Raw genomic sequence first — 23,207 nt, forward strand, 5'->3', positions numbered from 1 at the left:
ACCATTATGCACAGGTAACATCCCACAAATAGAAGAAATAACTCGTCAATACTCGGTTATCCGTGGAAAATGGAGCAGAGTGGTTGCACAGTGGAAGCGATTTAACGATTGTTTGTTCAATTATGTAATTGGGAAGCTAGACGACGAGCACTATAACTTTTGTCTACGACCATGATTTCGATTAAAAACGATCTTTCTAATCCTACGTTTATTTACACAATATATACATTCACATATTTGAATACAATGTTTACCGATCGAACTCTGATTTCTAACTGACCATAATTATCTGCCGAATCTGAACAAATAAATCCAATTAACCTAAATGTAACGGAAAACTCCCCAAATTACCAATTTGAACTTTTACTCTCTCATTGTCTGTCTGATACAGATCATTAAATATGTTAAACAGCTGACCGCTATCAAAATAATTAATTAGTTCCATGTACTGGATGACCAGATAAACAACGACTATCTTATCTTAACTAGATCAAGGTTACAATTCGATTTCTATGTAAAATTATCAATGAAAATTAAAAGTGAAAAGAAATAAAGCTAATTAAAAAAAAAAAACGTTATCTAAAAACATATGAAAATTGAAGTCAAAAAATATAATTTTCTTCTAAACAATAATCATGTTTTTAGTTTAGTCAATCTATTACACAACCTCAAAGTAATTGCTACAAAAGTTTTTTTCTTTTGTATATTGTAAAGTTATCATATTGGATCAATATACCAAAAATATAGCAAAATATAATTTTCGGAACATGCTTAAAAATAAGAAATAAAACCCGTGATATTTCATCTATTTTTGTTTCCGAAACCGGCTTCCATAGATGACGTCATATCAGCGGTGACGGTATAGAAATCAAAACTGGTAGGTTTATTAACGGTTATGCGTACACCTATCACCACATTTATTTATGTATTGTTGATTCAACTTAATTCTACAACCAAAATATATCCACAGACTGTAAATAAGGATGTTCACATCAGTAGAAATATATATTTTCCCGGTTAATAAAGTTATCTCCTTTTGTCAGCACCATAAGTTGATAAATACGAATTACAGAGGGTTTAAATTGATATCAAGATAAATAAACCTTTTATCTAAATTTTATAGCATTAGTTTACCAGAAAAAAAACACTTTAAGTTATATTAGTTAAGTTCAAACAGTGCTTTTATAAAGGTAGTTACGCACGTAAAAAACGTATGGAACGCCAAATTAACAAAAATGTATTGTAATTGACGATTTATTTGTAATTGAACTCATAAAACTGTGAAAATTAGTTATCTTAATGTCCTATTTTCATTTTAGCAAATCAGCAAGACCTCGGCAGTTTCAAAATAAATTATTCGAGTGAAATAGAATTTTTTTAAAAGTCAGTATATGACAGGTATATGCTGTTTTCTGTCGAAAAGTAGAAAAAAAAACCACAATTTTTACATTGATGGTAAAATTAATCTAAAAAAAAAAATCATATCAGAAATTATGAAATTTTATTATTTTCTAATGCTGAATTCATGTTTTTATGATATTATTACATGAAAAAAAGAAAAAAAAGCAGAGCAAACCAAATAAACAAAAACAAAACAAAACAAACCAAAAAAAATTGACAATAACATTAAACCAAAAAAAAATTAAATAAAAAAGAAAACAGGAATTGAACAAATGATGTAAAGAAAAGTGAAATTAATAAGTCCTGCAAGTTGAGCCATTTTTAATGGATTTTCCTTATATCAGGTTGAAGATATCATTACGACAAAGCTCCAGGAATTAAATATGCTAAATACTTATATCTCAGGTATGTATTTTCGTTATATTATACACAGCATAAGGGTGTCATATCTCATCTATATCTTGTTTAAATTTTGGAAAATACGATGGAATCATTCTACAATATGTGACAATAAATAGAAACTTCCAACATTTGTTTTTAAGAATATAAAAGAATACACAAATCCAAGAAAAAAAAATTATATTAAAAAAGTACTAATTTCATAGAGCCAAAGATTCTAATATTCCACAGACTGTGTAACGTCAAAGCAAATTAAACATTAAGAAATACAACAACAAAAAATGAAATAATTACAAATATATGAAAATAATGAGGTAAAAACATATATAAACCATGTTGTATGACAAAGGATAAACTCAATGGAACACATGGGTCTCCAATGTACGCAATAAATAAGCTGGTGCCAACGCGTTAAATACATACACAGCGAAATAATTTCCCAAATATTTGCTATCTCTTTTTTTTTATTTCAGGTTAGAAGGAATCAAATAAATGGAAACTTGTGTTATTTGCAAGGAAAGTTTACACGATGGAAGTAAGACCGTTGAGCTGCGAGAAAAGGGAAGCACAGGCATCAACAACGCAAGTCGAGAAAGAGGTGATAAATTTTTTACAAAAGCTGGCCTAGTTGTTCACGATCACTGTAGACGAAATTACATTAATCCCAATGTTATCAAATCATTGAAGAGAAATTCGACGTCACCTATTTCACCGCCTCCTTTATTACGATCAGAAAAGCAGTTCAGCTTAAAGGATAATTGCCTCTTTTGCGGAACGTCTATACAGGAATACTCAGCTAAAAAGAAACTCTTTGATATACATGCTGTTCAAACAACAGAATTTCAGACAAAAGTGGAGAAGATATGCAACGAAAGGAATGATGAATGGAGCACAGAAGTTAAAGGAAGAATAGAATTTGCCAGAGACCTGCATGCGGCCGATGCAGTATATCATAATACATGTAGCGCCAACTTCCGCTCAGGGAAAAATAGGTCTCAAATGTTTTCAGCTAAGACCGACAAATTTCAGATAAAAAGAGGACGACCAACTTATCGACACTATTATTCACTCCTAGCGCAAGCTGAGACATTTTTAAAGGACTATAGCAGTAGAGAAGCCATATGCAAAGCTGGAGAAGAGGTCCTCGTTGCTTTGTATGGTGGGATGCCGTTAGAAGGATTAGACCTATTAAGATGGAGAAAGTTCACCACAAAAACAATGGCTGCAAATAGGTGTTCTGTTGTACAGGTACAAAGTCTTCCACCAACAACCGATGCAGCGAATTTTCACTCGATGAGGGTATACCTTCAATGCCAATATTGGAAAGGAAAATCGCCTGCGGAATTAGACCCTACAGATTGGGGCTGGACTAAACGAAATAACAATTTGTACCCAATTGAAATGTCAAAACAGCCTGCACCCGACTTTCTCTTGAAAATGATTCATTGTAATTGCAAGACCGACTGCGGCAGAAAGAACGGCATCGCTTGTTCAAGTGGCTGTGGCGAATGCAGGGGAGTCAACTACTCTAACACAAGTAGGATATCGGAGGAATTAATAGACCTGGAAAATGGAGACCTGTAATTTGATCGGCCGTCAACGTGTACACACACTTGAGTGAAAATCATAAACTGGTAATATTTATTTTGAAATTTGAACTCTTATCGTAAAAGATACAAATAAATCTCATTATAGTTAAATTTTCGTTTTCTAGGATTTTTCATGACAAATAATTTTACACCGCATTTGATGTATTGAAAGCAATTGTGGTTAAAAGGATAATACTGATATTCTAAATAGATTTATTCAATTGATATCGTTAGCTGTATAAAAGCATAATATCCTAAAACAAATATTAAATTTGAGATTTTCTTTTATTCTGAATTTTAATCAAAACCCTTTCACACACCCCTTTTTTCCCCAAAGTTTTTATTATCCAACCTTTTGTGTAAAAAAAAACTTTGTTATCTTTTACAACTACAACCTATAATAAAAATACATACCGATTAATATGGGTAAAGAAATACCGATGTCAGTATAAGGAAATGTTAATTTTCTGATTTTTCGGTTTTTTCGTATTTTTTCAATAAAACCCCATTTTTCCCACAAAAAATATTTTTCTTGTGAAAAAATTCTTAATTCTTAAATGCAAGATATGTTGGTCAAAACAATTTACTTATTACACTTTTTGTTGCAAATCCAATATTGAAAAAAACTACGCATTCATGTTCAGAGGATATGGTGATTTTCACATTTCCTGTTTTTCGTGAATTTTCATTAAAATCCTTAATTTTCACCCCAAAAAGCTATTTCTTGCTCTAAAATAGTGCTAAAACATCTCATACCGTAGCTTTAGTTATAACAAAGTCGTTCTTTAGGAAAATATTAATTTGCATTTTCTAGGGAAGATTTAATTTTGCAATTTCCAGTTTTCCACGATTTTTCAATAAAAACACATTTTTCACCCCCAAAAAAGGCTTTTCCGAAAATTATATTTTTGTATATTATTATTATGTGAATATTGTATGTCTACTCTGTCATTTTCAGTCATTAAAGCCTTTGTAGCAATTATTTTGAGGTTGACTCCTAATTTTCGCCAGGTTTACTAGACTATTTTAAGGAAATAAGAAATACATGAATCGTCGAGCAAAGATGGAAAACTCCAGTGAGTTCCATTTGATATTTAAAACATTGCATTTGACTGATCGACTACGTCCAATCATTATTTAAAACATGATCGATCATATCATTGTGTTTTTAAAGTCACGGTAAAAGAATAACATATAAATGGAAGGTTTCGAGGTGAATCAAGTTAATTATATTCGCCTCCGGCTTTGAAGGTTGTCCATTTTCATAAGATGTGTGACTGTTCCTATAAAAACTGGTCATTTTTTAAACAATCACTTAATGAAGCGCAACAATGTCATACCATGTCATAAATCATGTTTACATGGTATTTATAATTTAAACATAAACATTAACAAAATGAGGAAGTCATAGTAAAAAAAAAATGCATATTTTATGTGTGTTTGGGGGAGCGACACATTGTCGGATAGAAATTAAAGAATTAAAAAAGAAAAGAAACGGGGCATATTTATAATAATAATATGAAAAATTTGGCTAATGTAAAAAAGAATGAATAAAAATAAACAAATGAAAAATGGAAAATGTAAGAATTGAAAAAAAAACAGCTTTAAAGATGGAAAACAACCCGGAATCATTTAGTATTTATAACAGTGTACTTGGTGTCTCTTCTTCATTTAATTGCATTCATTACATCATACAAAATTACTGAATATATTTTTTATTTATTTTTTTTTTAAATATAATACAAATGTTCAGATTAATACGGCTAATACTACTCAAATATATTTAAAACATTTTAGTAAGCACAATTCGTCAATGAAAGAAATAGGCTAGCCGAATTTGGGATGATACATCTTCATCAGGTACATAATGCCGCCCCACCACCATACGTTGAAGTTTGCTGAAATTGACACTGTAACATCATCTGAGTCTGAAGAGAGTTTGACGGAGAACAAACTAGAAAACCTGGTTGCATCATCTGAGAGTGTGGAGTGTTAGCCATCATTTGTGAAGACAGAACTTTATTTGCGATATTTTTAGGTTGATTAACGGAAGGGAACGAGATTTCGTTGGCTGATTCTGAGAAGATGGCTTGAAATTTTATGTCCGTTATAAAGATCTTTCCGTTCCCAACTGACGTCTTATTGACTTTTCACGATCTGACGGCGTTTCGGGCAAGAAATGCAAGTTTCGCTCTTGGTTTTGTCAGGTCCTGGCTAATGCCGACGCCTTTCAGTTCGTCTACTTCCTTGATATTATGTGAAGCACGTAATAGCTCAGACCGCTTCTTTGCATGCGTAAAACGTGCAATGATTTGTATTGGACCCTTTTCGGTCGGTAAGCGGTGAGACACGCTAATGTCATTGGGATCTAGATTCACATTTGATTTAGTTGCTACATCGCAGACAAGTCTGGTTGTATCTTCATCTTGGTTTCGTGTAACCCCACTAATTCGTATGCAACTTTTACGGCTATGTTGATCTAGGTCATCAATTTTATGAGATTCAAGATTCAGTACTTTATTGTACTCACTCAGACACATTACAGTGTAACAAGAGATAATAAACAAATCACATGAACAGATACAGATACATATTACAAAATGTTATACAGAGTTTGCTGTTACAATAATTTTTGTACTTGACGCAGGAAGACAGCGTCATATTTCAATACTCTAACATTACAAATAGATAGTAAGTTATATAGTTTATAAATATTAGGGTACCTTGTATAATACGCAGGAATATATTTATCTTTAAGAGCGGAAATTTTAGAGTGATTACAAGCAAAAAAGTAATGATATTCATTCCCAATTTGAACCAAGTTACATAAATGACAGGTCCTATGTTCTGATGAGATCCCTGCCCGTCTCCCAGTTTCGACAGCTTAATATCAGAGCCTTAGTTTACATATTGTTATACGGTCTGCTCTATTGAGTTTCAACAAATATTTTTTTCCAACTCAAGATCCTGTTTCAAATTTAGATAAAATTCCTCCCTAGACGAGTTACCCATATCACTGTATAAAGTTTGATGAGAATTATCAATTAACCTTTGTCTAACAATCATCTTAATATCATTGGCATGCAAAACAATTTGGTTATTCTAAACGTATGACAAACCAATGCTATCAAAAATACTCTTCATAAATTCAATATATTTGAAATTAAAATTTTGTTTTCCATGTAGTGATAACAATAATCTAAATAAAATGCTAGATAATTTCTTTGGGTTTTCTAATAATCTCTTCCAGAAGCCAATCATCCGAATTTTGAATGTGTAGAGGATGTCTCCCAATTTATCCAAAAAGAATATAATTTGGTGTACTTTTACGAATACAAAGTATCTTTTTCATAAATTGTACATGAATCTTTTCTAATTCACCAGTATTTTCAAAACCCCATACCTCTGAAGAGTAGATTAAAATTGGGACCACAAGAGAATCAAAGATCTTCAGCTGGAGGTCTACTGGTTTATGTATATTCCGTATACGTCGGAAGAGAGTAAAAATAGATTTTTGAGCCTGTTTCGATAAAACTTCTCTGGCCTAGAAAAAATAACCAGTATATTTGAAAGTTAATCCCAGGTTAGTACATTCATCGACTACTTTTAGGACATTATCAAAGAAAATAAAATTGGGGTTACGTCTCCCCTTACTTTTTGAAAAACAAATCATGACCTTTGTCTTATTTGGATTAACCATTAGTTTCCATAAATTACAATAGTTTTCAAATTCAATTAACATTGCCTGCATTTTTTCTGGACTCTCGGCTAATAATATAGTATCGTCTGCATGTAATAATAAATATAAAGACATATGACATTGTATTTCATTTTCCAATATATTTCCAACATTTTCTAACCCAGAGACATTATTTTCAATAAAAACTTTTCTAGATCATTGAGAAAAATAGCAAAAAGGAAAGGAGACAGGTTTTCTCCTTGCCGAACACCAAATGCCGCAATTAAAAAAAATAAGAAAATACATTATTTTGTTTAATACGTGATTTAGCGTCTTTGAACATATTAACAATAACCTGCAAGATTTTAATATTAATACCATTTTCAACCAGCTTTTTTCCACAACCCTACCCGCCAAACAGTATCGAACGCTTTTTTAAAATCAATAAAGGTACAATAAAGTTTTTTGCCAAGACCTAAATAAATTTGAATGAGCGCATAAATTTTTTTAGTGAACAATTTTGTCGGTTGTGGAAAACCCCTTCATAAAACCAGCTTGAGATTTTGTAAGAAGATCGATAAAATCTGAAATTTTAGTAAGTCTCATATTTTGGACAGATATACATAATTTTCCCAAATTTGAAATTAAGGTGATCGCTCGATATGAATCCGGGTCACTAGGATCACCTTTGTTTTTGTATATAGCTTGGATAATTCTTACGGTCCAAGACTCGGCTATAAATCCATTATCTAGAACCAGATTAAACAATTTTACATATATATATGGGCATCACCATCGGACGTCGATTTAATATACTCGTTCGTGATATCGTCTATTCCCGGCGCCTTTGAATTCTTTAGATTTTTTATTGCGATCTCGATTTCTTCCGCATTTATCGCACTATTTAATATATCATGTATCAATTCGTTATGCTCTGTATCAAAATCAAAATTAAACTCAAAATCATCATCTTCAATCGCGTTTGGATTTATAATCAGATCCTTAAAAGAATTAAATAAGTCTTGTAATTCGACTTTTGGCTCGTTTTTGTCTTTTCTATCAAGACTATTCAATATGTTCTTCGGTTCGAACCGTGAATCCTCAATTAATTTTTTTTTCTACTCGAAAAGAGTACTCGGAAAAACCTCTATTAATATCGTTTTTATACGACTTACTCGCTTGCTTCATACAATTCTTGTTTTCAGCGTTTTTAGTCCAGCTATATTTGCGTTTAGCTCGATGAAAGACTCGTCGCTTCTTGTCGCCTTTTCCATTAAACCATGGTTTGTTTTTACAGTCAGACTTATTTTTATCACATATATATCGCTTCTAACCGAAACCGAGCATGCACTATTTACAAATAGAGCCGTTATTCTACCGAAAATATTATCAATGCCATTTTGTATCAGTGGCGGTTCGTGTCATAATAGGGATATTTCTATCGGCTTACTTTTTTCTATCGGCTTACTTTTCAAAAGTATCGGCTTACTTTTCAAAAGTACCGGCTTACTTTTGAAAAGTAAGCCGATAGAAAAACTTTATGCATACAGAAAAAAAGTATCGGCTTACTTTTGAAAAAATAAGCCGATACTTTTGATAAGTAAGCCGATCCTTTTTTCATTCGTGTCATAATCAAACTGACCAATAAAAAAGGTCGTTATAAGTTAATAGGAAAGTGATTCTGCATAAGTCTAAATTCAGTAGTAGGTTCCGCAACCAGCAAACATCCCTTTGACCATATTTTATTGTAATATGATAGAAGAGAAAAGTTCTCAATATTATCAAATCAGTTCTCAATATTATCAAATCAAAAAGGTTATGAAGAACAAATGGCTTTTTGGTTGACATCTGAAATTCAATAATATGAATGTACTGCAATGATTTTAAAGATGGTTTTCCTGAGAGAGAACCGAAGAACTTTCGATTCATCGCCTATTTATTTATTCTTATATACTGATTATTTTGCTGTTTTTTCTTTCTATACCTCGTTATCCACCAGTTTCGATATTAGTATAGTTCTGAGTCTGCAGATTTTCTTAGTTGCTAAGCCTCGAAGAGACTCAACATTTTTATTTAGAAAACTTCGAGAAAACATTTTGTTTTGTAAATTCTTCAATTAAATTATTTCAGTGAATCAGTCATGATATATCTACATGTACATGTATATAAACTAGTATTGTATATTCGGATGAAAATGTGTATAATGTTTGCCTCTCGTTACAATATATATTACTGTCTAAGTGTATCTATTAATTATTGGGTGTTAATTGACTGAAGGCTGATACAACCATATAGTGGCCATATTTAATGGATAAGATTTAATTAGTGGTGCATGTGGGTGATGAAAATGGAAAACAAACTAGAATTTGCAAGATTTACATAATCATATAATAACTGAACGACATATTTCTTGACAATGTGCCCTTGTTCCATAGAAATATTCCTAGCCAACTCAACATTTCCGTTAAGTGAATTTTACTTGGATGCAATTCATGTAATATATACAATACGAAGATATTGTTACGCAAGTAGATACAATGCATATCAATAGACAGGTGGAACATTCAAGACCGTCAGGGGGATGGACCCCTTTTAGATATACCGGTTCATTATGTAAGAGGATTTGTTCAAACTTCGTATCAATCGAATGCAAATAAATAGATGTATTTCCTATACAAATTATCAGGTTGGACGATTCTTGTGAGATTTACAGCACCCTGCCCACTTCGAGAAAAAACTTATGTTATGGGAGCCCCTCCATTACTCGCCGTGTGCATGTCATCGACTGCAAATAATTCTACACGCTTTCCCATTCAAAATGGTGGTTCTCCATCCAGAACGAATACCGTGATTCCTTACTGTATTAATTCAATGTGGATCCTGAAAAATTCGAAAGATCTTTTGGAGACAATCAGTTCAAGACTATTATCTGAATATAATAGCATTAAAACTTATGATTTGTCAACACTGTATACTTTTATTCCCCATACTCAGTTAAAATCCCGACTTAAAAACATTATACATCGTTGTTTTTCCAAAAAAGATGGTACACCTAGATACAAATATATAGTTCTTGGTAGAGATTCCTCATACTTTGTAAGAAATAATTCCAAATCATCTTCCAAATATACAGAGGAAGATGTTTACAAAGTACTGGAATTTTTAATGGACAACATATTTGTCCAGTGTGGTGGACGTGTTTTTCAACAAACGGTCGGCATTCCAATGGGAACAAATTGTGCTCCTTTACTTGCTGACCTATTTCTTCACTCTTATGAGGCTGACTTTATAGCGGATTTGATCAGAAAGAAAGAATATCGTTTGGCTAGATCCTTCAATCTCAGTTTCCGCTATGTAGATGACGTACTATCTTTAAACAATCCTAATTTCGGGGATTTGATACATCGCATCTACCCAAAAGAACTTGAGATAAAGGATACTACAGACACTGTGAAGTTAGCCTCATATCTTGACCTACACTTAGAAATCGATGGTAAAGGAAAACTATTGACCACTTTACGACACACGTGATGACTTTTCATTCAAAATTGTCAACTTTCCTTTCATCTGTGGCAACATCCCTTCGGCTCCTGCGTATGGAGTGTTCATATCACAACTCATACGTTATGCCAGAGCTTGCCGTAACTACGCAGACTTTTTGTATCGCGCTAGAACTCTAACTAAAAGGCTTCTGGAACAGGGTTATGTTGCTACAAGATTGAAGTCATCACTACAGAAGTTTTATGGTGGTCATCATGAACTCGTAGATCGTTATGATGTATCCATCAGCATCATGAAAACTGATTTATTCAACGGGTCATAGTTTGCCTTTCCTCGTTTGTCTACCCCGGACTTGACTTTTTATGAGAAACTCGGCTGGTGTTTCTAGAAAAGCAGAGGACGCTTACCCTACCGGTGCACCTGGTCCATGCTCCCAGTTTTTAATGGAGTCCGAGTTGCTCATTTACTTTTGTTACTTTGTATGTATAATTTTAGTTACTTTATGTTCTTTGTTGTATGTGTCTGTTTTCCATGTCTGGTCTTTGTCCCTGGATTATATTCTTTTGATTACCGCTATAACATTAGTTCCCTTGATTACTCTTCCGATAAGAAGTAAAATTATCTTTAATTACCGTAATAGTATTCGTTCGAATATTGATACTCAATCGATTTATATAAATAACAAATAAGTAAGTACTTCATTTGGGTGGGGGGAAATCACGAGATAAAAAAAACCAAACACAAACACAAATAAAACTGAAGGAAAATGAGAATGTGACTGAGACAAAAAAAAAAGGAACTGTCAATATTTATCGGCTGTGGGGATGGGTGCGATGTATATTCTCATTAAAAAAACCTTTTCCTATCTTTTAAAATTACAAAAAAGTTAATGTCCTTTATATGTACAATAAAAAGTGTGTACCCCACATTTTATATATTATTAATTACTCTTAGACATGTTTTAAAGCATGGAATCAGTCAGTATTATTGTTAATAAAATAAGTAAATTGAATTAAAATTAGAGAAAAAAACTTCTTAATTTAGGTGTTTTTTTCATCAATACATTTGTAATACAAAAGTTTATAAATGTTCTATCAGTGTTTAGCATGACAACACACTTGGAATCCTGTCAGAATGTACGGGGGAAAAGCATTTTGCATCAGACTCATGGTTAACGTTTATGCATAAAATAACCTAAGGCTTACATTCCCACTTACATTGTGATGCGATAAAGTCACCTAAAAAGGAGTGTGGTGACACGGTTTTTCTGAAAATGGGAAAACCGGATCAACATTTATTTAGAAATCAGAAAAGAAAAAAAATAATCCTGTAAAACTTTTGGAAGCGGATATTTTATTTATTGTCCCTCATTGATGTTTTTTAGTCGCCGTTCGAATACCGGCTTCCTTGATTTCAATTTTATATGTGGTTAACTTGGCGTTTTGTTTAAAATGTTTTAGAACTGATGGTCTTGTAGTCCCGTTTTGATGCAATGATAAAACTCAACTTTTAACCAGTTCTTACTGTGCTGTAACGAGATACCGTTATGCTCACCATCTAGAATCGATATCACCTGCCATATTTTTACAAACTAGACACCAAGGTAGTTCATAACCAGGTTGTGAAAGCTATAGAATATATATTGACAAACATCTTATTCTCAGTCACTTCTTTTGTGGTGTGACAAATTCCAAAGTCTATTAAACATTAAGGAAATATATTAAACCTGAACATTTTGTTATAAATTTCCATATTTTTCAAGTATTCCACCAAAAAGAACTTTGTATTCACGTAGATTTAAGTGTCAGCAAACATATTAAGGTAAGTGGAAAGCAGGTTTTTGCGTCAAATAATCCAGGGGTTCTGAGCGCATAGGGGCCCCATATCCCCGCTTAATTAACTGCTTCCTGTTTCATCGCGACATCGAACCTGAATATCACGTAAATCGGTGCACTGCTACCATGCATCATCAATTTGTGTTTGTGTGTGTTTTATTTGTAATGTCCTTAGTAATCAGAATGGTGTATTCAAAAAATATATCAGAGTTCAATATTAATAATTTAAAACAGTAATCTTGTGTTTAGATACGTTTGAATTCGACCCCTGTACTTTCCTATTATCCCATATTTTTACAATCTGACGCTTATTTGAGGCGTTAAATTTAAACAATGGATATAAATTGATTCAGTCCATGAGTACTTTGATTTATTGGCGTGCTCTTTTATTTATATATTGAAACAGTCTTAAAAAGCAGTATAATTCGATAAATATTCGTGCAAGTTCGTTAAGATGCTTGAATATGTCAACGAACTAGTTGGGAACGAACTGCAATTTTGTTAAAAGCTAGTTTTTTTCAGAGCGCTTTCCTTTCTGTACGGTTAACATTCGTTTCCATCTTAAACAAATAATTTAGAAATATATGGGTTGCTTTCAGTATCTTTATTTTGCAATAAAAACACTTTACAACTGAAAGGAACTCTGGTGTAAGAAATACCTAGAAGGTTGGTGATGTATAGTCCAAAAAATCAAAAATCCCATTCTTTGCAATTTTTGATCAATTCTGACTTTGAAAATCGACACAAGTCATTAAAAGAACACCAGAAGTATTAATTATGATAGTACTGAATAGAAAATACTAAATAAGCCATTTTTTACTGAAGTTTAATTACTTTAGGGGTTTTAACATTGAAAATGGTGTGTCAATTTAAGCGATTTTTCGATAAGTCTACACGGTTAATTATGCTCCCTAAACGTAGCGGGGTAACAAGTTGTTTTTGTTCCAACTTTACTTTGCATAGTCTGTTACTTTTGTCCGCGGAACTCCTCTGAAACGGCTGAATGAATTGAAACCAAACTTGGCACAGAAATAAGGACCATATATAAATGTTCCCAAACATTTTGAAATTTCAAACCTGGTCACCGTTTAAAGACGTGAAAAGTCATAAAACTGGAGAGAAAAAATGTAGAGACTTGATATTTGGTTTAAAAGAACTTCCGATCAGCAAAATTTAAAATTTTGAAAATGGCCGCCATTCCAAGATGGCTGCAGGTCGAGCATTTTAAAGAGAAAAAAAACAAACTAACAAATTTCTGGAGCCGTAAAAAGCTGATTTTTGGGATCTCCTGTGACAATAGGAATCTGTGTTGGTGTCCAACACAATTAGTACTAGTTTTCGTTCTGTTTCTGAACATGGCGAATTATAGTCTCGCCTTTTATAAAGACTTTGAATACAACATATGGGTGTGAGCTTGACCTTACAAGGTACTGGAAAGTCTCTTCGTTGTATATTGTTTTATATTTAAGACTGTAGTTGAAGAAATCTGTCAACTTCAAAAACAAGGATATTCGAGAACGACGAGCACAACTGACCAAAAAGCTGCATCTTATTTTAGTCCCTGCTCAAGTGTCAACAGATGTATATTAAAAAAGACCAGTTTTAAATAAAACTGTTGAAATAAACTTGGGATCTCTTGTAATTCGTCTTTCCAGTAGGGTAAGTTAAATGCAAATGTTACTTGAAAATCAGGAATTCTGAATATGTAAAAGATAATAAACTTAAAACCATTTAACGGAAATAAACGAAATCCCGAGGTATAACAAAATCTTTCCTTTCTATTAGTTCAGCTAAATGAACTACATTTTTTGTGCATTACATTATCTAACTGATCCAAACTCAAAAGATTAAGACATAGGCAAGATGTTATAATGTACTGACGGGACCGTGACGTATAAGTAAAACTTAGCTCTCCCTCACCATTGCAAATGTATATAGAAAAGAAAAGGCGTCAAAAATGAGGGACGATCAAGAAATCGTTTTTCTGTTTATCATCCCTTTATTCGATTGACGTAGGTATATCCCGATCAACAAAGGACTCAAAGTCAAACGAAAAATAAAATCAAGAAGAAACCAAAACAAATAGGAACAACACTAATCGTTATAAAATTTGAAGTCTAAACACTCCCAGAATGAAGTAATTCTTATTTCATTTAGAAAATTCTCTTGAAAGTCTGTTATCAACAATATTGTGACAGTGTTATGCAAAATGCAATTGGTTATGTTCATGTCAATGTATGCGGCATATATATATGTTCTGCTTCAACATTCGTACAAAGAAATGACATTGATATAATGACGAAGCCATTTTCCGCTTAATGAAAGACCGAAGACTTCTATTCCTGTTTATATGTACCATGCATATGTTCACTCATTTTAAACTGCATTTATGGAGATTTCAGTAGGTTCAGTACTACTAGGTTTTCATGGTTGTTTTGGATGTTTTTTTCCTGCCTATTCTTGTAATAGATATTTTCTTGTTGTTATCCTTTGATTCTTCCCAAACCGAAGCTGTACTGACTATGATATTAGTTCTAAGAATGGTGAAATCGGCCACATCGTAGATAAAAGTTTGAAATATATAAAGCTCGTACATTTTTTCTCAATTTCATACACCGTCTTTTGTTAAAGTCTAACCACGAGAGGAATCTCAGACATAAGGGCTATCTGATTAATCAGGAACTTTATATTGCATTGATATACTAGTACACTCCCTGGATTAATCCAACTAGAAAGTGACCGCAGAAAGGTTATGAGAACTATTTAAGGCATATCTCCTCCGTCTCTTCTACGAAAACCCCTTCTATATCTGCAAGGTGCTTCGGGGGTGGGGGGGGGGGGGCTTCGTCCCTGGGACCTAATGGGGGCACTAAAACTTCTATTGTAAGTTGCAAATTATAGATGAAATGGACGAAAATATGAAATTCTGAAAAAACAATAGTACCCAACATGTCTATTGTGTACCGTTTATATGCCAAAAATTAACATTTTAATTCATATTGAGGCATTTTTTTATCAAGGGTAATGGTAGTAATTTTCCATCTAGCTTGACTTGGAAAAGTTCAAATATCTATTATTTGGGCTTCTCTTGAAGTTAAGACACTATATTAATGAACCGTATCACACAAAAACTTGTTTAAACTACAGTATTCTGAAAAAAAAGACAATATCGGGTGATATAGTAGAAAATTCGAAAGTTCTGAAAATTCCCATTTTCCGATCTTTCAAGTACTGTCACTCCAAAAGGATAATATAAGCGCCTAAATTGATCAAATATGTTAGGTACATCATTACCTTAATCATGAATGCCTAAAATATGAGTTCTACAATATCAGTATGCTGTGAATTAGAATTCTGTTTGATACTGGGACCAGTTTTCTAGGAGTAAGCGTAATATTTTTAACAATATTTGAAAATCCGTTCTTAAAAATTAGTTTCTCGTGGTTCATTTATATAGAAAATTCTCCCGTTAACTATGTACACATTTTTACACAATTGGACTAAATTATATCCAAATGAATTTAATTGAGACTGATCCTGGTTATACCTTTATATATATCTTTATTTCTCAATAAACCTCTTTACAGTGGTATAGAGAATGTAAATTATACATAATATATAACATTGACAATAATAAATTCACAGTTTTCAGACATTATTTTTAGGTTACGAAACAGTAATCAAGTATAATAGTAATTTTAACTACATTGTATGAACAAATAAATTCTTAATTTACCCCGGAGAATTTACTCGTTTAATTATAATATTAATAAACTTACATAATATGCTAAGCTCTGAAATGTTTTGAGTTTGTAAAAGACCTCTCATTCTCAATATATTGGGTCGTGTTCTATACTTCACTTTAAGAAAATTTGTCCTGTCATTCAGGAATGCAGGGCAAACAAATAAATAATGAAACTCGTCACCAATTTCGTGAGAGTTACACAAATTGCAATTTCGCTCATTTCTCTCAATGTTTCTCCATCTACCGGATTCAATAGGCAGATTATGATTGGTAGTCCTAAATCTACAAAAACTAACAGCTTGTTTGGTGTCCAAAAGTTTAAAATAGTTTTCGAATGCAAGATTTTCTTTAAAAATTCTATAGTTGAGAGCTTTCGGTGAATTTTGCACTAGAAAGACCCAAGACTGGGTAAATTGATCTACCAATTTCTGTTTTACTATCTTATAGAGCCAAATATTACTAATAAAATTTGTGTATCCCATACATATGACATTCCACAATTGTCTAAAATAGATTTTACATAATGTACCCAAGTTATGGTTTTACCATCTAAGATTTTTCTTAAACATAAATTGTATAGTATAACAGGCAGTTTCTCTGGTTTTCCTGATATTAGTTTTGACCAGTAATTGATCATTCTCAATTTAATACAAATTTCGAGTGGGTATCTGCCGAGTTCACCATAGATCATATAATCTGGAGTTGAGGTTTTTAAATGTAAAAGCATTTTGCAAAGTTTTAAGTGAACTCGTTCAATAATACGAACATCTTCCGCTCCCCAAACTTCACAACCATACAAAAGTATAGGCTGAACTACCTTGTCAAATAATTGCAATTGGGTTTCAAGTGATAGATTATGTAATTTGCCCTTTTTTAAAATGTCATACATGGCACTGGTCGCCTTTCTTACATTAACCTGTTTGGCCCGTAAGAAACTACCTGTTCTTCCAAAAGTAACTCCTAGATAATTAAATTCGTTTACAATTTCTAATTCTAATTCACCATATTTAAATAACACATTATTTGGTAATCTACCTCGAGAAAAAATAACAATTTTACTTTTGTCTGTGTTAACCTTAAGTTTCCAAACATCACAATATTCATATAAGGTATCTAATTGCTTTTGCAATTCATCCTTAGATTCTGCCATTAGAACAGTATCATCAGCATATAATACTGTATAAAGTTTCAAGTAGTGATTAAGTTCTACTTCCATGTCGTCGGAAATATGTGATAAACCAGCTACATTTTTGTTTTCAAAGAAATTGTCTAGATCATTCAAATACCATGCAAAAAAGTAGGGGTGAAAGATTTTCACCTTGTCTAACTCCAATATTACAGGGAAAGAAATCTGAAAATTCTGTACCATTTGTATTCGTGATTTAATATTACTATACATATTAACAATACAGTTATACATTTTTCTGTTTATTGAGTTTGACAAAAGCTTTCGCCACTACCCTGGACGCCAGACCGTGTCGAAAGCCTTTGCAAAGTCAATAAAAGCACAATACAGTTTCTTCTTCTTTAATTTCAAGAGATCAAACAATAAATGTAATATACTATCTGTTGTCGAATAACCCTTTCTAAAACTAAACTGATTTTCATTTAACACAAGATAATTTTCGACAAAATTGGTAAGACGAGTATTCAAAATAGAAGTAAAAAGTTTTCCCAAACAACTTAGAATAGTAATGGGCCCATAGTTTTTGGGATCCTTTTGGTCCCCCTTATTTTTATAAAAAGGTAAAATGTTACCTTTTAGCCAAATTTCTGGAACATTTCCAGTACTAAAAATTATGTTGAAAAGTTTTACGTAAATAGGCATAAATATATGAGACGTACTCTTTAAATATTCATTTATAATGTGATCATCACCAGAAGCTTTATTGTTCTTCAGTGCTTTAATACATTTTTCTATCTCATTTGCATTTATATCGCAATTAATGATCTCATTTAAATCTTCCACTTGCTCATTTGGTGTGAAATCATTCTCTGCAGTATCTTCATTTGCAGAATTCAAATCTCTAAAGAAATTGTGTTATGTGTCAATAGAAATGTCATTACTGTTACGCTTTTGTTTTTTGTTCAATAAGTTCCAAAACTCCTTTGAATTACTCTTTCGTAGATTATCTATCTTCTTTCTCATATTTCGTCTATGCACATTTATTGCTCTATTCATCTCACATCTATAATTACGTGCTCCACTAATCTTATTTTCCTTGTTAATATGGTTTCTATTCTTTCTATAGCGCCTTTTAGCTATTCTAAATGCCTTACATTTTTCCCAACATTCTTGATTAAAAGATGGTTTATTTTCTGTTTTATGCTGACATTTTTTACCTTCATTTACAATATATGTGCCAAATACACTATCAGCAGATTCAGTAACAATAGAGTTAAAAGAATTGACTAAACTGTCTACATTTTCAGGAGATATAAATTTATTTTCATTCATTTCACCAATTTGTTCTTGTAAATTGTTCACATTAACCAAATCTATATTTTCTACAAGATTATTTTTCTTATTTGTGTCCCACTTTTTGATCTTTTTTCTATTTCCATTTCCATTTTTGTCATGATAATCGTTAGATGTTTCCCTTAATGTCTGTTCTAAATATATTTCTAAAATCACAGGACAGTGAACATCTGAATACAACTCTAAAAATTCTAAAACATTTAAATTAGTAACAAATTGTAACAGATCATAAGAGCATATAAAATAGTCTACAACACTCGCCTGTCTACATGTAAACAGTCAAGACTTATCACCATTTACTCTCCCATTCAAAATAAACATATTATTGTTTCTACAAAAATCTAATAACCTATTTCCATAGTTGTATTTTGTTACATTTTTATTATTACGCTTGTACAACATATCAAACTGTAACAATCTACTACCATGATCAGTGAAAGCAAAATCTACAGGACAATTTGCATTAATATCAACTTCAAAGAAATCTAAATCATTTCTAGTTCTGCTATTGAAATCTCCATTTAACAATACATATTTATGTCTATTTGATAATTCTAGAAATTCTTGTTCTAGTTCGTTTATAGCATCATCAACTCTATAGACCTAGTTTTCCGGTGGAATATATACGTTACCAATAATAATATCTTCGTCTGTTTGAAAAAGTTTTTTGAAATTTTGATCCAGTATACTAATTTACTGGTGGTCTCGATGGTGTTCACAAATTTTTCAAAATCAGACTTAAAGCCAAAAGCAATACCACCTGACTTAATTTTTGAATGTTGTTTTCTATTCTTCATTTTAAAGATATAGCCTGGTATTTCAATTGTATCAAAATCGTCTGTTTTTGTTTCTGTTAAACAAATGAAATTCTGATTTTGGACCAACTCTACAAATTCTGGATATTTCATTCTATTCAAAATACTACAACAATTTAGTGTTAAAATGTTAAAAACTTTATTCTCTGGAAAAGAGTTATTGTTCAATCTTTTCTTTTCGTTGATTTCGTTGTGTCCGTTGTGCGTCACATTTCTTTCTCCTCGGGGTCCTTATCGCGGCGTAAAAGATAAACGCTTCCGTTTGCTTGTCTTATAGGGGCGACGATTTGGTGTTATCCGTCTTGATGCTCCATTTCTTGTATCGGTCCTGCCCACCTCATCGTCATCAGTGTCTAAATCTTGCTTCTGATATATAAGTCCATCTACATATAGAATATCACGTACTAGCTTTACATGATGTCCCTCGTCTCGCTTTTGTTTCATCCGTGCCTGTTCAATTGCTTCAGGAAACTGTTGTTTGATACCGAAAGGTTTTCCCTTTAAGCGATGTGCATTGGATAGGACATATGCAAGATCTTTATGGTAAATAAACCTTGCAACTATAGGTCTTGGACGTCCTTTTGGCCTGGCCTAGCCCCTTTTCCGAAACGAAGAACATTTCCGAATTCAATACGGTGCTTAATGTTCAGTACAGTTTCGATGAATTGCCTCAGTAATCTCTCGGTGTGTTCGTTTTCTGGTTCTCTTAGGCCGGTGAAGATTAAGTTATTCTTCATCGTTCTACACTTTAAGTCCAAAATGTCGTTCTTTAGTTCCGCGTTCTCTTCTCTCGCATCACTGATCGCCGATCTGATCTCCTCTCTAAGCTCTAAGTTTTGATCGCCTAAGTCGTTTGCTACTTTGCTAACTGAGGTTTTCATTGTACTTAATTCTTTCACATTCGCTTCTTGCTTTTCTTTGTAGCCATCCATTAAGTTACTTAAACCTTGAAGATCAGAGTGATTCTCGCGAAGGTTTTCCTTTAATTCGTGCACATCACTTCCCAATTAACTTTGATCTGTCTTTACTTATTTTATTTCACTCTCCATATCGTTGCATTTATTTTCTAGTTTCCTTACTGAGCTATCTATACCACCAACTTTGTTTGTCATATTTACTACGCCTGTCTTTAGGTTTCTAATTGTTTTATTTAGTTCATCTATGCTTGTCTAGTGTTTATACCCATCAGTAATTGATACATATTCCCCATTGTAACTGGATTTTCACTGTCAACTTCTCCGTAGAACCTCTCTACTATCTTTTAAGTGACCAGACGTTGCCATTTTATTCCCACTCGTATAGACCCTCAATAAAAGTTTAAAGAGCTCTAGATTAATATTCACGGATTAACATTAACAGGTAAAAAGTTTCAGGTATGTTCTCGGACTTTAACCATTTCAAACATGATGTTTTCCATTTCATGATTCACATTTTCCAGCTGTTAAATGTAAACTTTGTAAAATAATTAAAAAGTCTATGTTTTTCAAATGATTTCTGACGTGGCGGACAATTCTTCAGTCCCAGTATAAGCTACTTAGTCAGTTCGTATAGTAAATAATATGATGTAATTCGAGTAATTAAATGACTTATCTTCTATGAGAAATTTTCACAATGTTTTCATTCCATTCGTAACCTTACTCCCCACCTTCAAGTGTTATATCATATTTAATTAAATTTTTAAAATCATAAATATAATCATGTGCATTACTCTAATATATTTGATAAATCATCATTTGCAAGAAAATAATCTGACAAAACAGCTGATCTTGAGTTAAAGTCCCCAATAAGTGCATAGTATTCGAAATCATTAATAAACTAAAGCTCATTCTCAATCAAAAGCATCAACAGACGAATATTTACTATTGGAAGGGGGGATATAAACACGACCCAGTAAACAAGAATTTTGAACAGGTGTGTTCAGAAGTTTTACCCATGAAACAAATTCACTCTCGGACTCGACGGATTTTATAGAATTGTCAAGCTGCTCTTTTTTAAATAACCGTAATTCCTCTAGACTTTGTTTCTGTGTTTAGAGAAAGATTTATAATCGTCTGGTAAAGTGAGTACATCAAGATCATCTGTTCAGATCTCTACACAAACAAAAATATCATTTGACTTGATCATCGAACAGTTTAACGTTTGTATGTTCCTGTTCTAGGTGATGACGATACACAAGCCATAATTCATTACGTCTTGAAACCCTAGGAGGGTACTGCTCTTGTACTTTATACTCAGTGTTTTTAAGTTTTTCTCTTGATTTTTGTAGGACAAGATTACGGTCTTTTCGTCGTTCAAATTTTGTCACTATACTATTTGGCTTATTGTCTCTACGAGGCCTCAGTCTGTGTACGACATGAAATTGAATGTTATTTTCCTCTAAACCTAACTTTTCATTCAAAAATTGTTGAACAATTTGTTCCGTTTGTTCTGGTGTTTGTTTGAGGTATACCCGAGAAGATGAGATTGTCAGGCATAGATCGAGTTTGCATCTCAAGTACCTTTTCATACATTTCTCCCCTTTCTCTCTGTAGTTGAGCGTTATGTGAACGGATATAGTCATATTCTGAAATCAAACGTTTATTGTCGGACTCAAGTTGACCGATTTTTGTATCAGTTTGGCCAGCGTATCCTTAATAGATTGAATCTCAGTTTTAAAATGATTGAGTTCAGTTTCAAGATTTCCAATCGATCGTTTATAGCAGGTCCCCCCCCTGGTCACTATACTGTAATGGTTGTACAGTTTGTTGAAGATTTGTAAGTATAGGATTATATGGTGTGTTGTGTGGTACGTTAGTTATATTGTTCATGTGTTGAGGGGTTCATTCTAATTGTACACTGTGTGCTTTTCTTAATGCATTTCCGATAGGAGTAGCCGGGGATGTGTTGTTCGCCATTTTGGGTGGTGGGTCCTTCGGGCTAGGGCTTGGGGTGTAGCTAGACTTCGTTGAGGTGTTTCTTTTCCGCTTTGACCTTTTCCCACCAATATAGAGTTAATCTGAAAGCACTTTTCATCGTATTTGCACAGTTTTAATGTTGTAAAGTCACTCTAATCATGTTAGTTACACAAATTTCTCCGACTAACAAAAAACAAATCAAGCTGCCATTTCCATTCGGAACTTCCTCATATATGACATGGTTGAAATTTCATTATTAGGTTTCTTCAAGTGATAATTTTCAGTTTTCAGATTCTCTGTTTCTGTGTATAGAGGCGCAGTGGCACTATTTACTTGAAGAGTTATATCAGCTTTAAGCTCTTTTCTAAGATCATCGATCATTATTGTGACATGTTTGAGTTAATATATAGCTCTTGTTTATCATGAGGTATTTCCTCGCCGTGAAGGTCAAGGTAGCAAAATAACTTTTTTCGCAGCGGTTATATGCTGCTTAAAGCTAGATTGGGTGAGGGTTCAGATGAATGGTGGCGCATTTTCTTGCATGCTTCTGATTTAATTGACGTAATACATGACAAAGTTCAAGAGAAATAAGTATATAAATCAGGCGCAATCGACTATCGATCCGGAAGTAGGACGTTGGACACTCGACTCATATGAACATTTAAATACTATATGTCTAGCCAAGTCTGACAGATATAAACATAGTTACATAAATGTTAGTCTTGCTGGTTACTTATCCTCCATTATAGGTCCATAATAACCGAGTCAATTAACTAAAACATGTCAGGTTTACACAGAGATAAGAACATAAAAAAAGGGTCATATCAACTCTACTGATAATCGAAATATGCAAGTTGGACTACATGCACT

General features: G+C 32.7%; 1 protein-coding gene and 1 pseudogene across 2 annotated transcripts; one reads left to right on the forward strand and one right to left on the reverse strand.

Moving 5' to 3' along the window:
- Window positions 1-840: 840 nt before the first annotated feature.
- Window positions 841-4,422, forward strand: LOC148619397 (uncharacterized). 2 transcript variants are annotated; one of them, XM_088576926.1, is made up of 4 exons: window positions 841-877; window positions 1,320-1,398; window positions 1,746-1,806; window positions 2,274-4,422. In XM_088576926.1, exon 4 carries the CDS (start codon window positions 2,293-2,295, stop codon window positions 3,382-3,384), a length of 1,092 nt encoding a protein of 363 aa, XP_088433052.1. In that variant the 5' UTR covers window positions 841-877; window positions 1,320-1,398; window positions 1,746-1,806; window positions 2,274-2,292; the 3' UTR covers window positions 3,385-4,422. The 2 variants fall into 2 exon arrangements, with proteins under 2 accessions (XP_088433052.1, XP_088433053.1); XM_088576927.1 differs by lacking the exon at window positions 841-877 and having other exon boundaries at window positions 1,218-1,398.
- An 823-nt stretch (window positions 4,423-5,245) lies between these two features.
- LOC148619398 (uncharacterized) lies at window positions 5,246-23,116 on the reverse strand (annotated as a pseudogene).
- Between the last annotated feature and the right edge of the window lie 91 nt (window positions 23,117-23,207).

This window comes from Perna viridis, chromosome 4, assembly GCF_037379345.1.
Source record: "Perna viridis isolate PV_CMFRI_1.1 ecotype Kerala chromosome 4, ASM3737934v1, whole genome shotgun sequence".
Classification (NCBI taxonomy): Eukaryota; Metazoa; Mollusca; class Bivalvia; order Mytilida; family Mytilidae; genus Perna; species Perna viridis.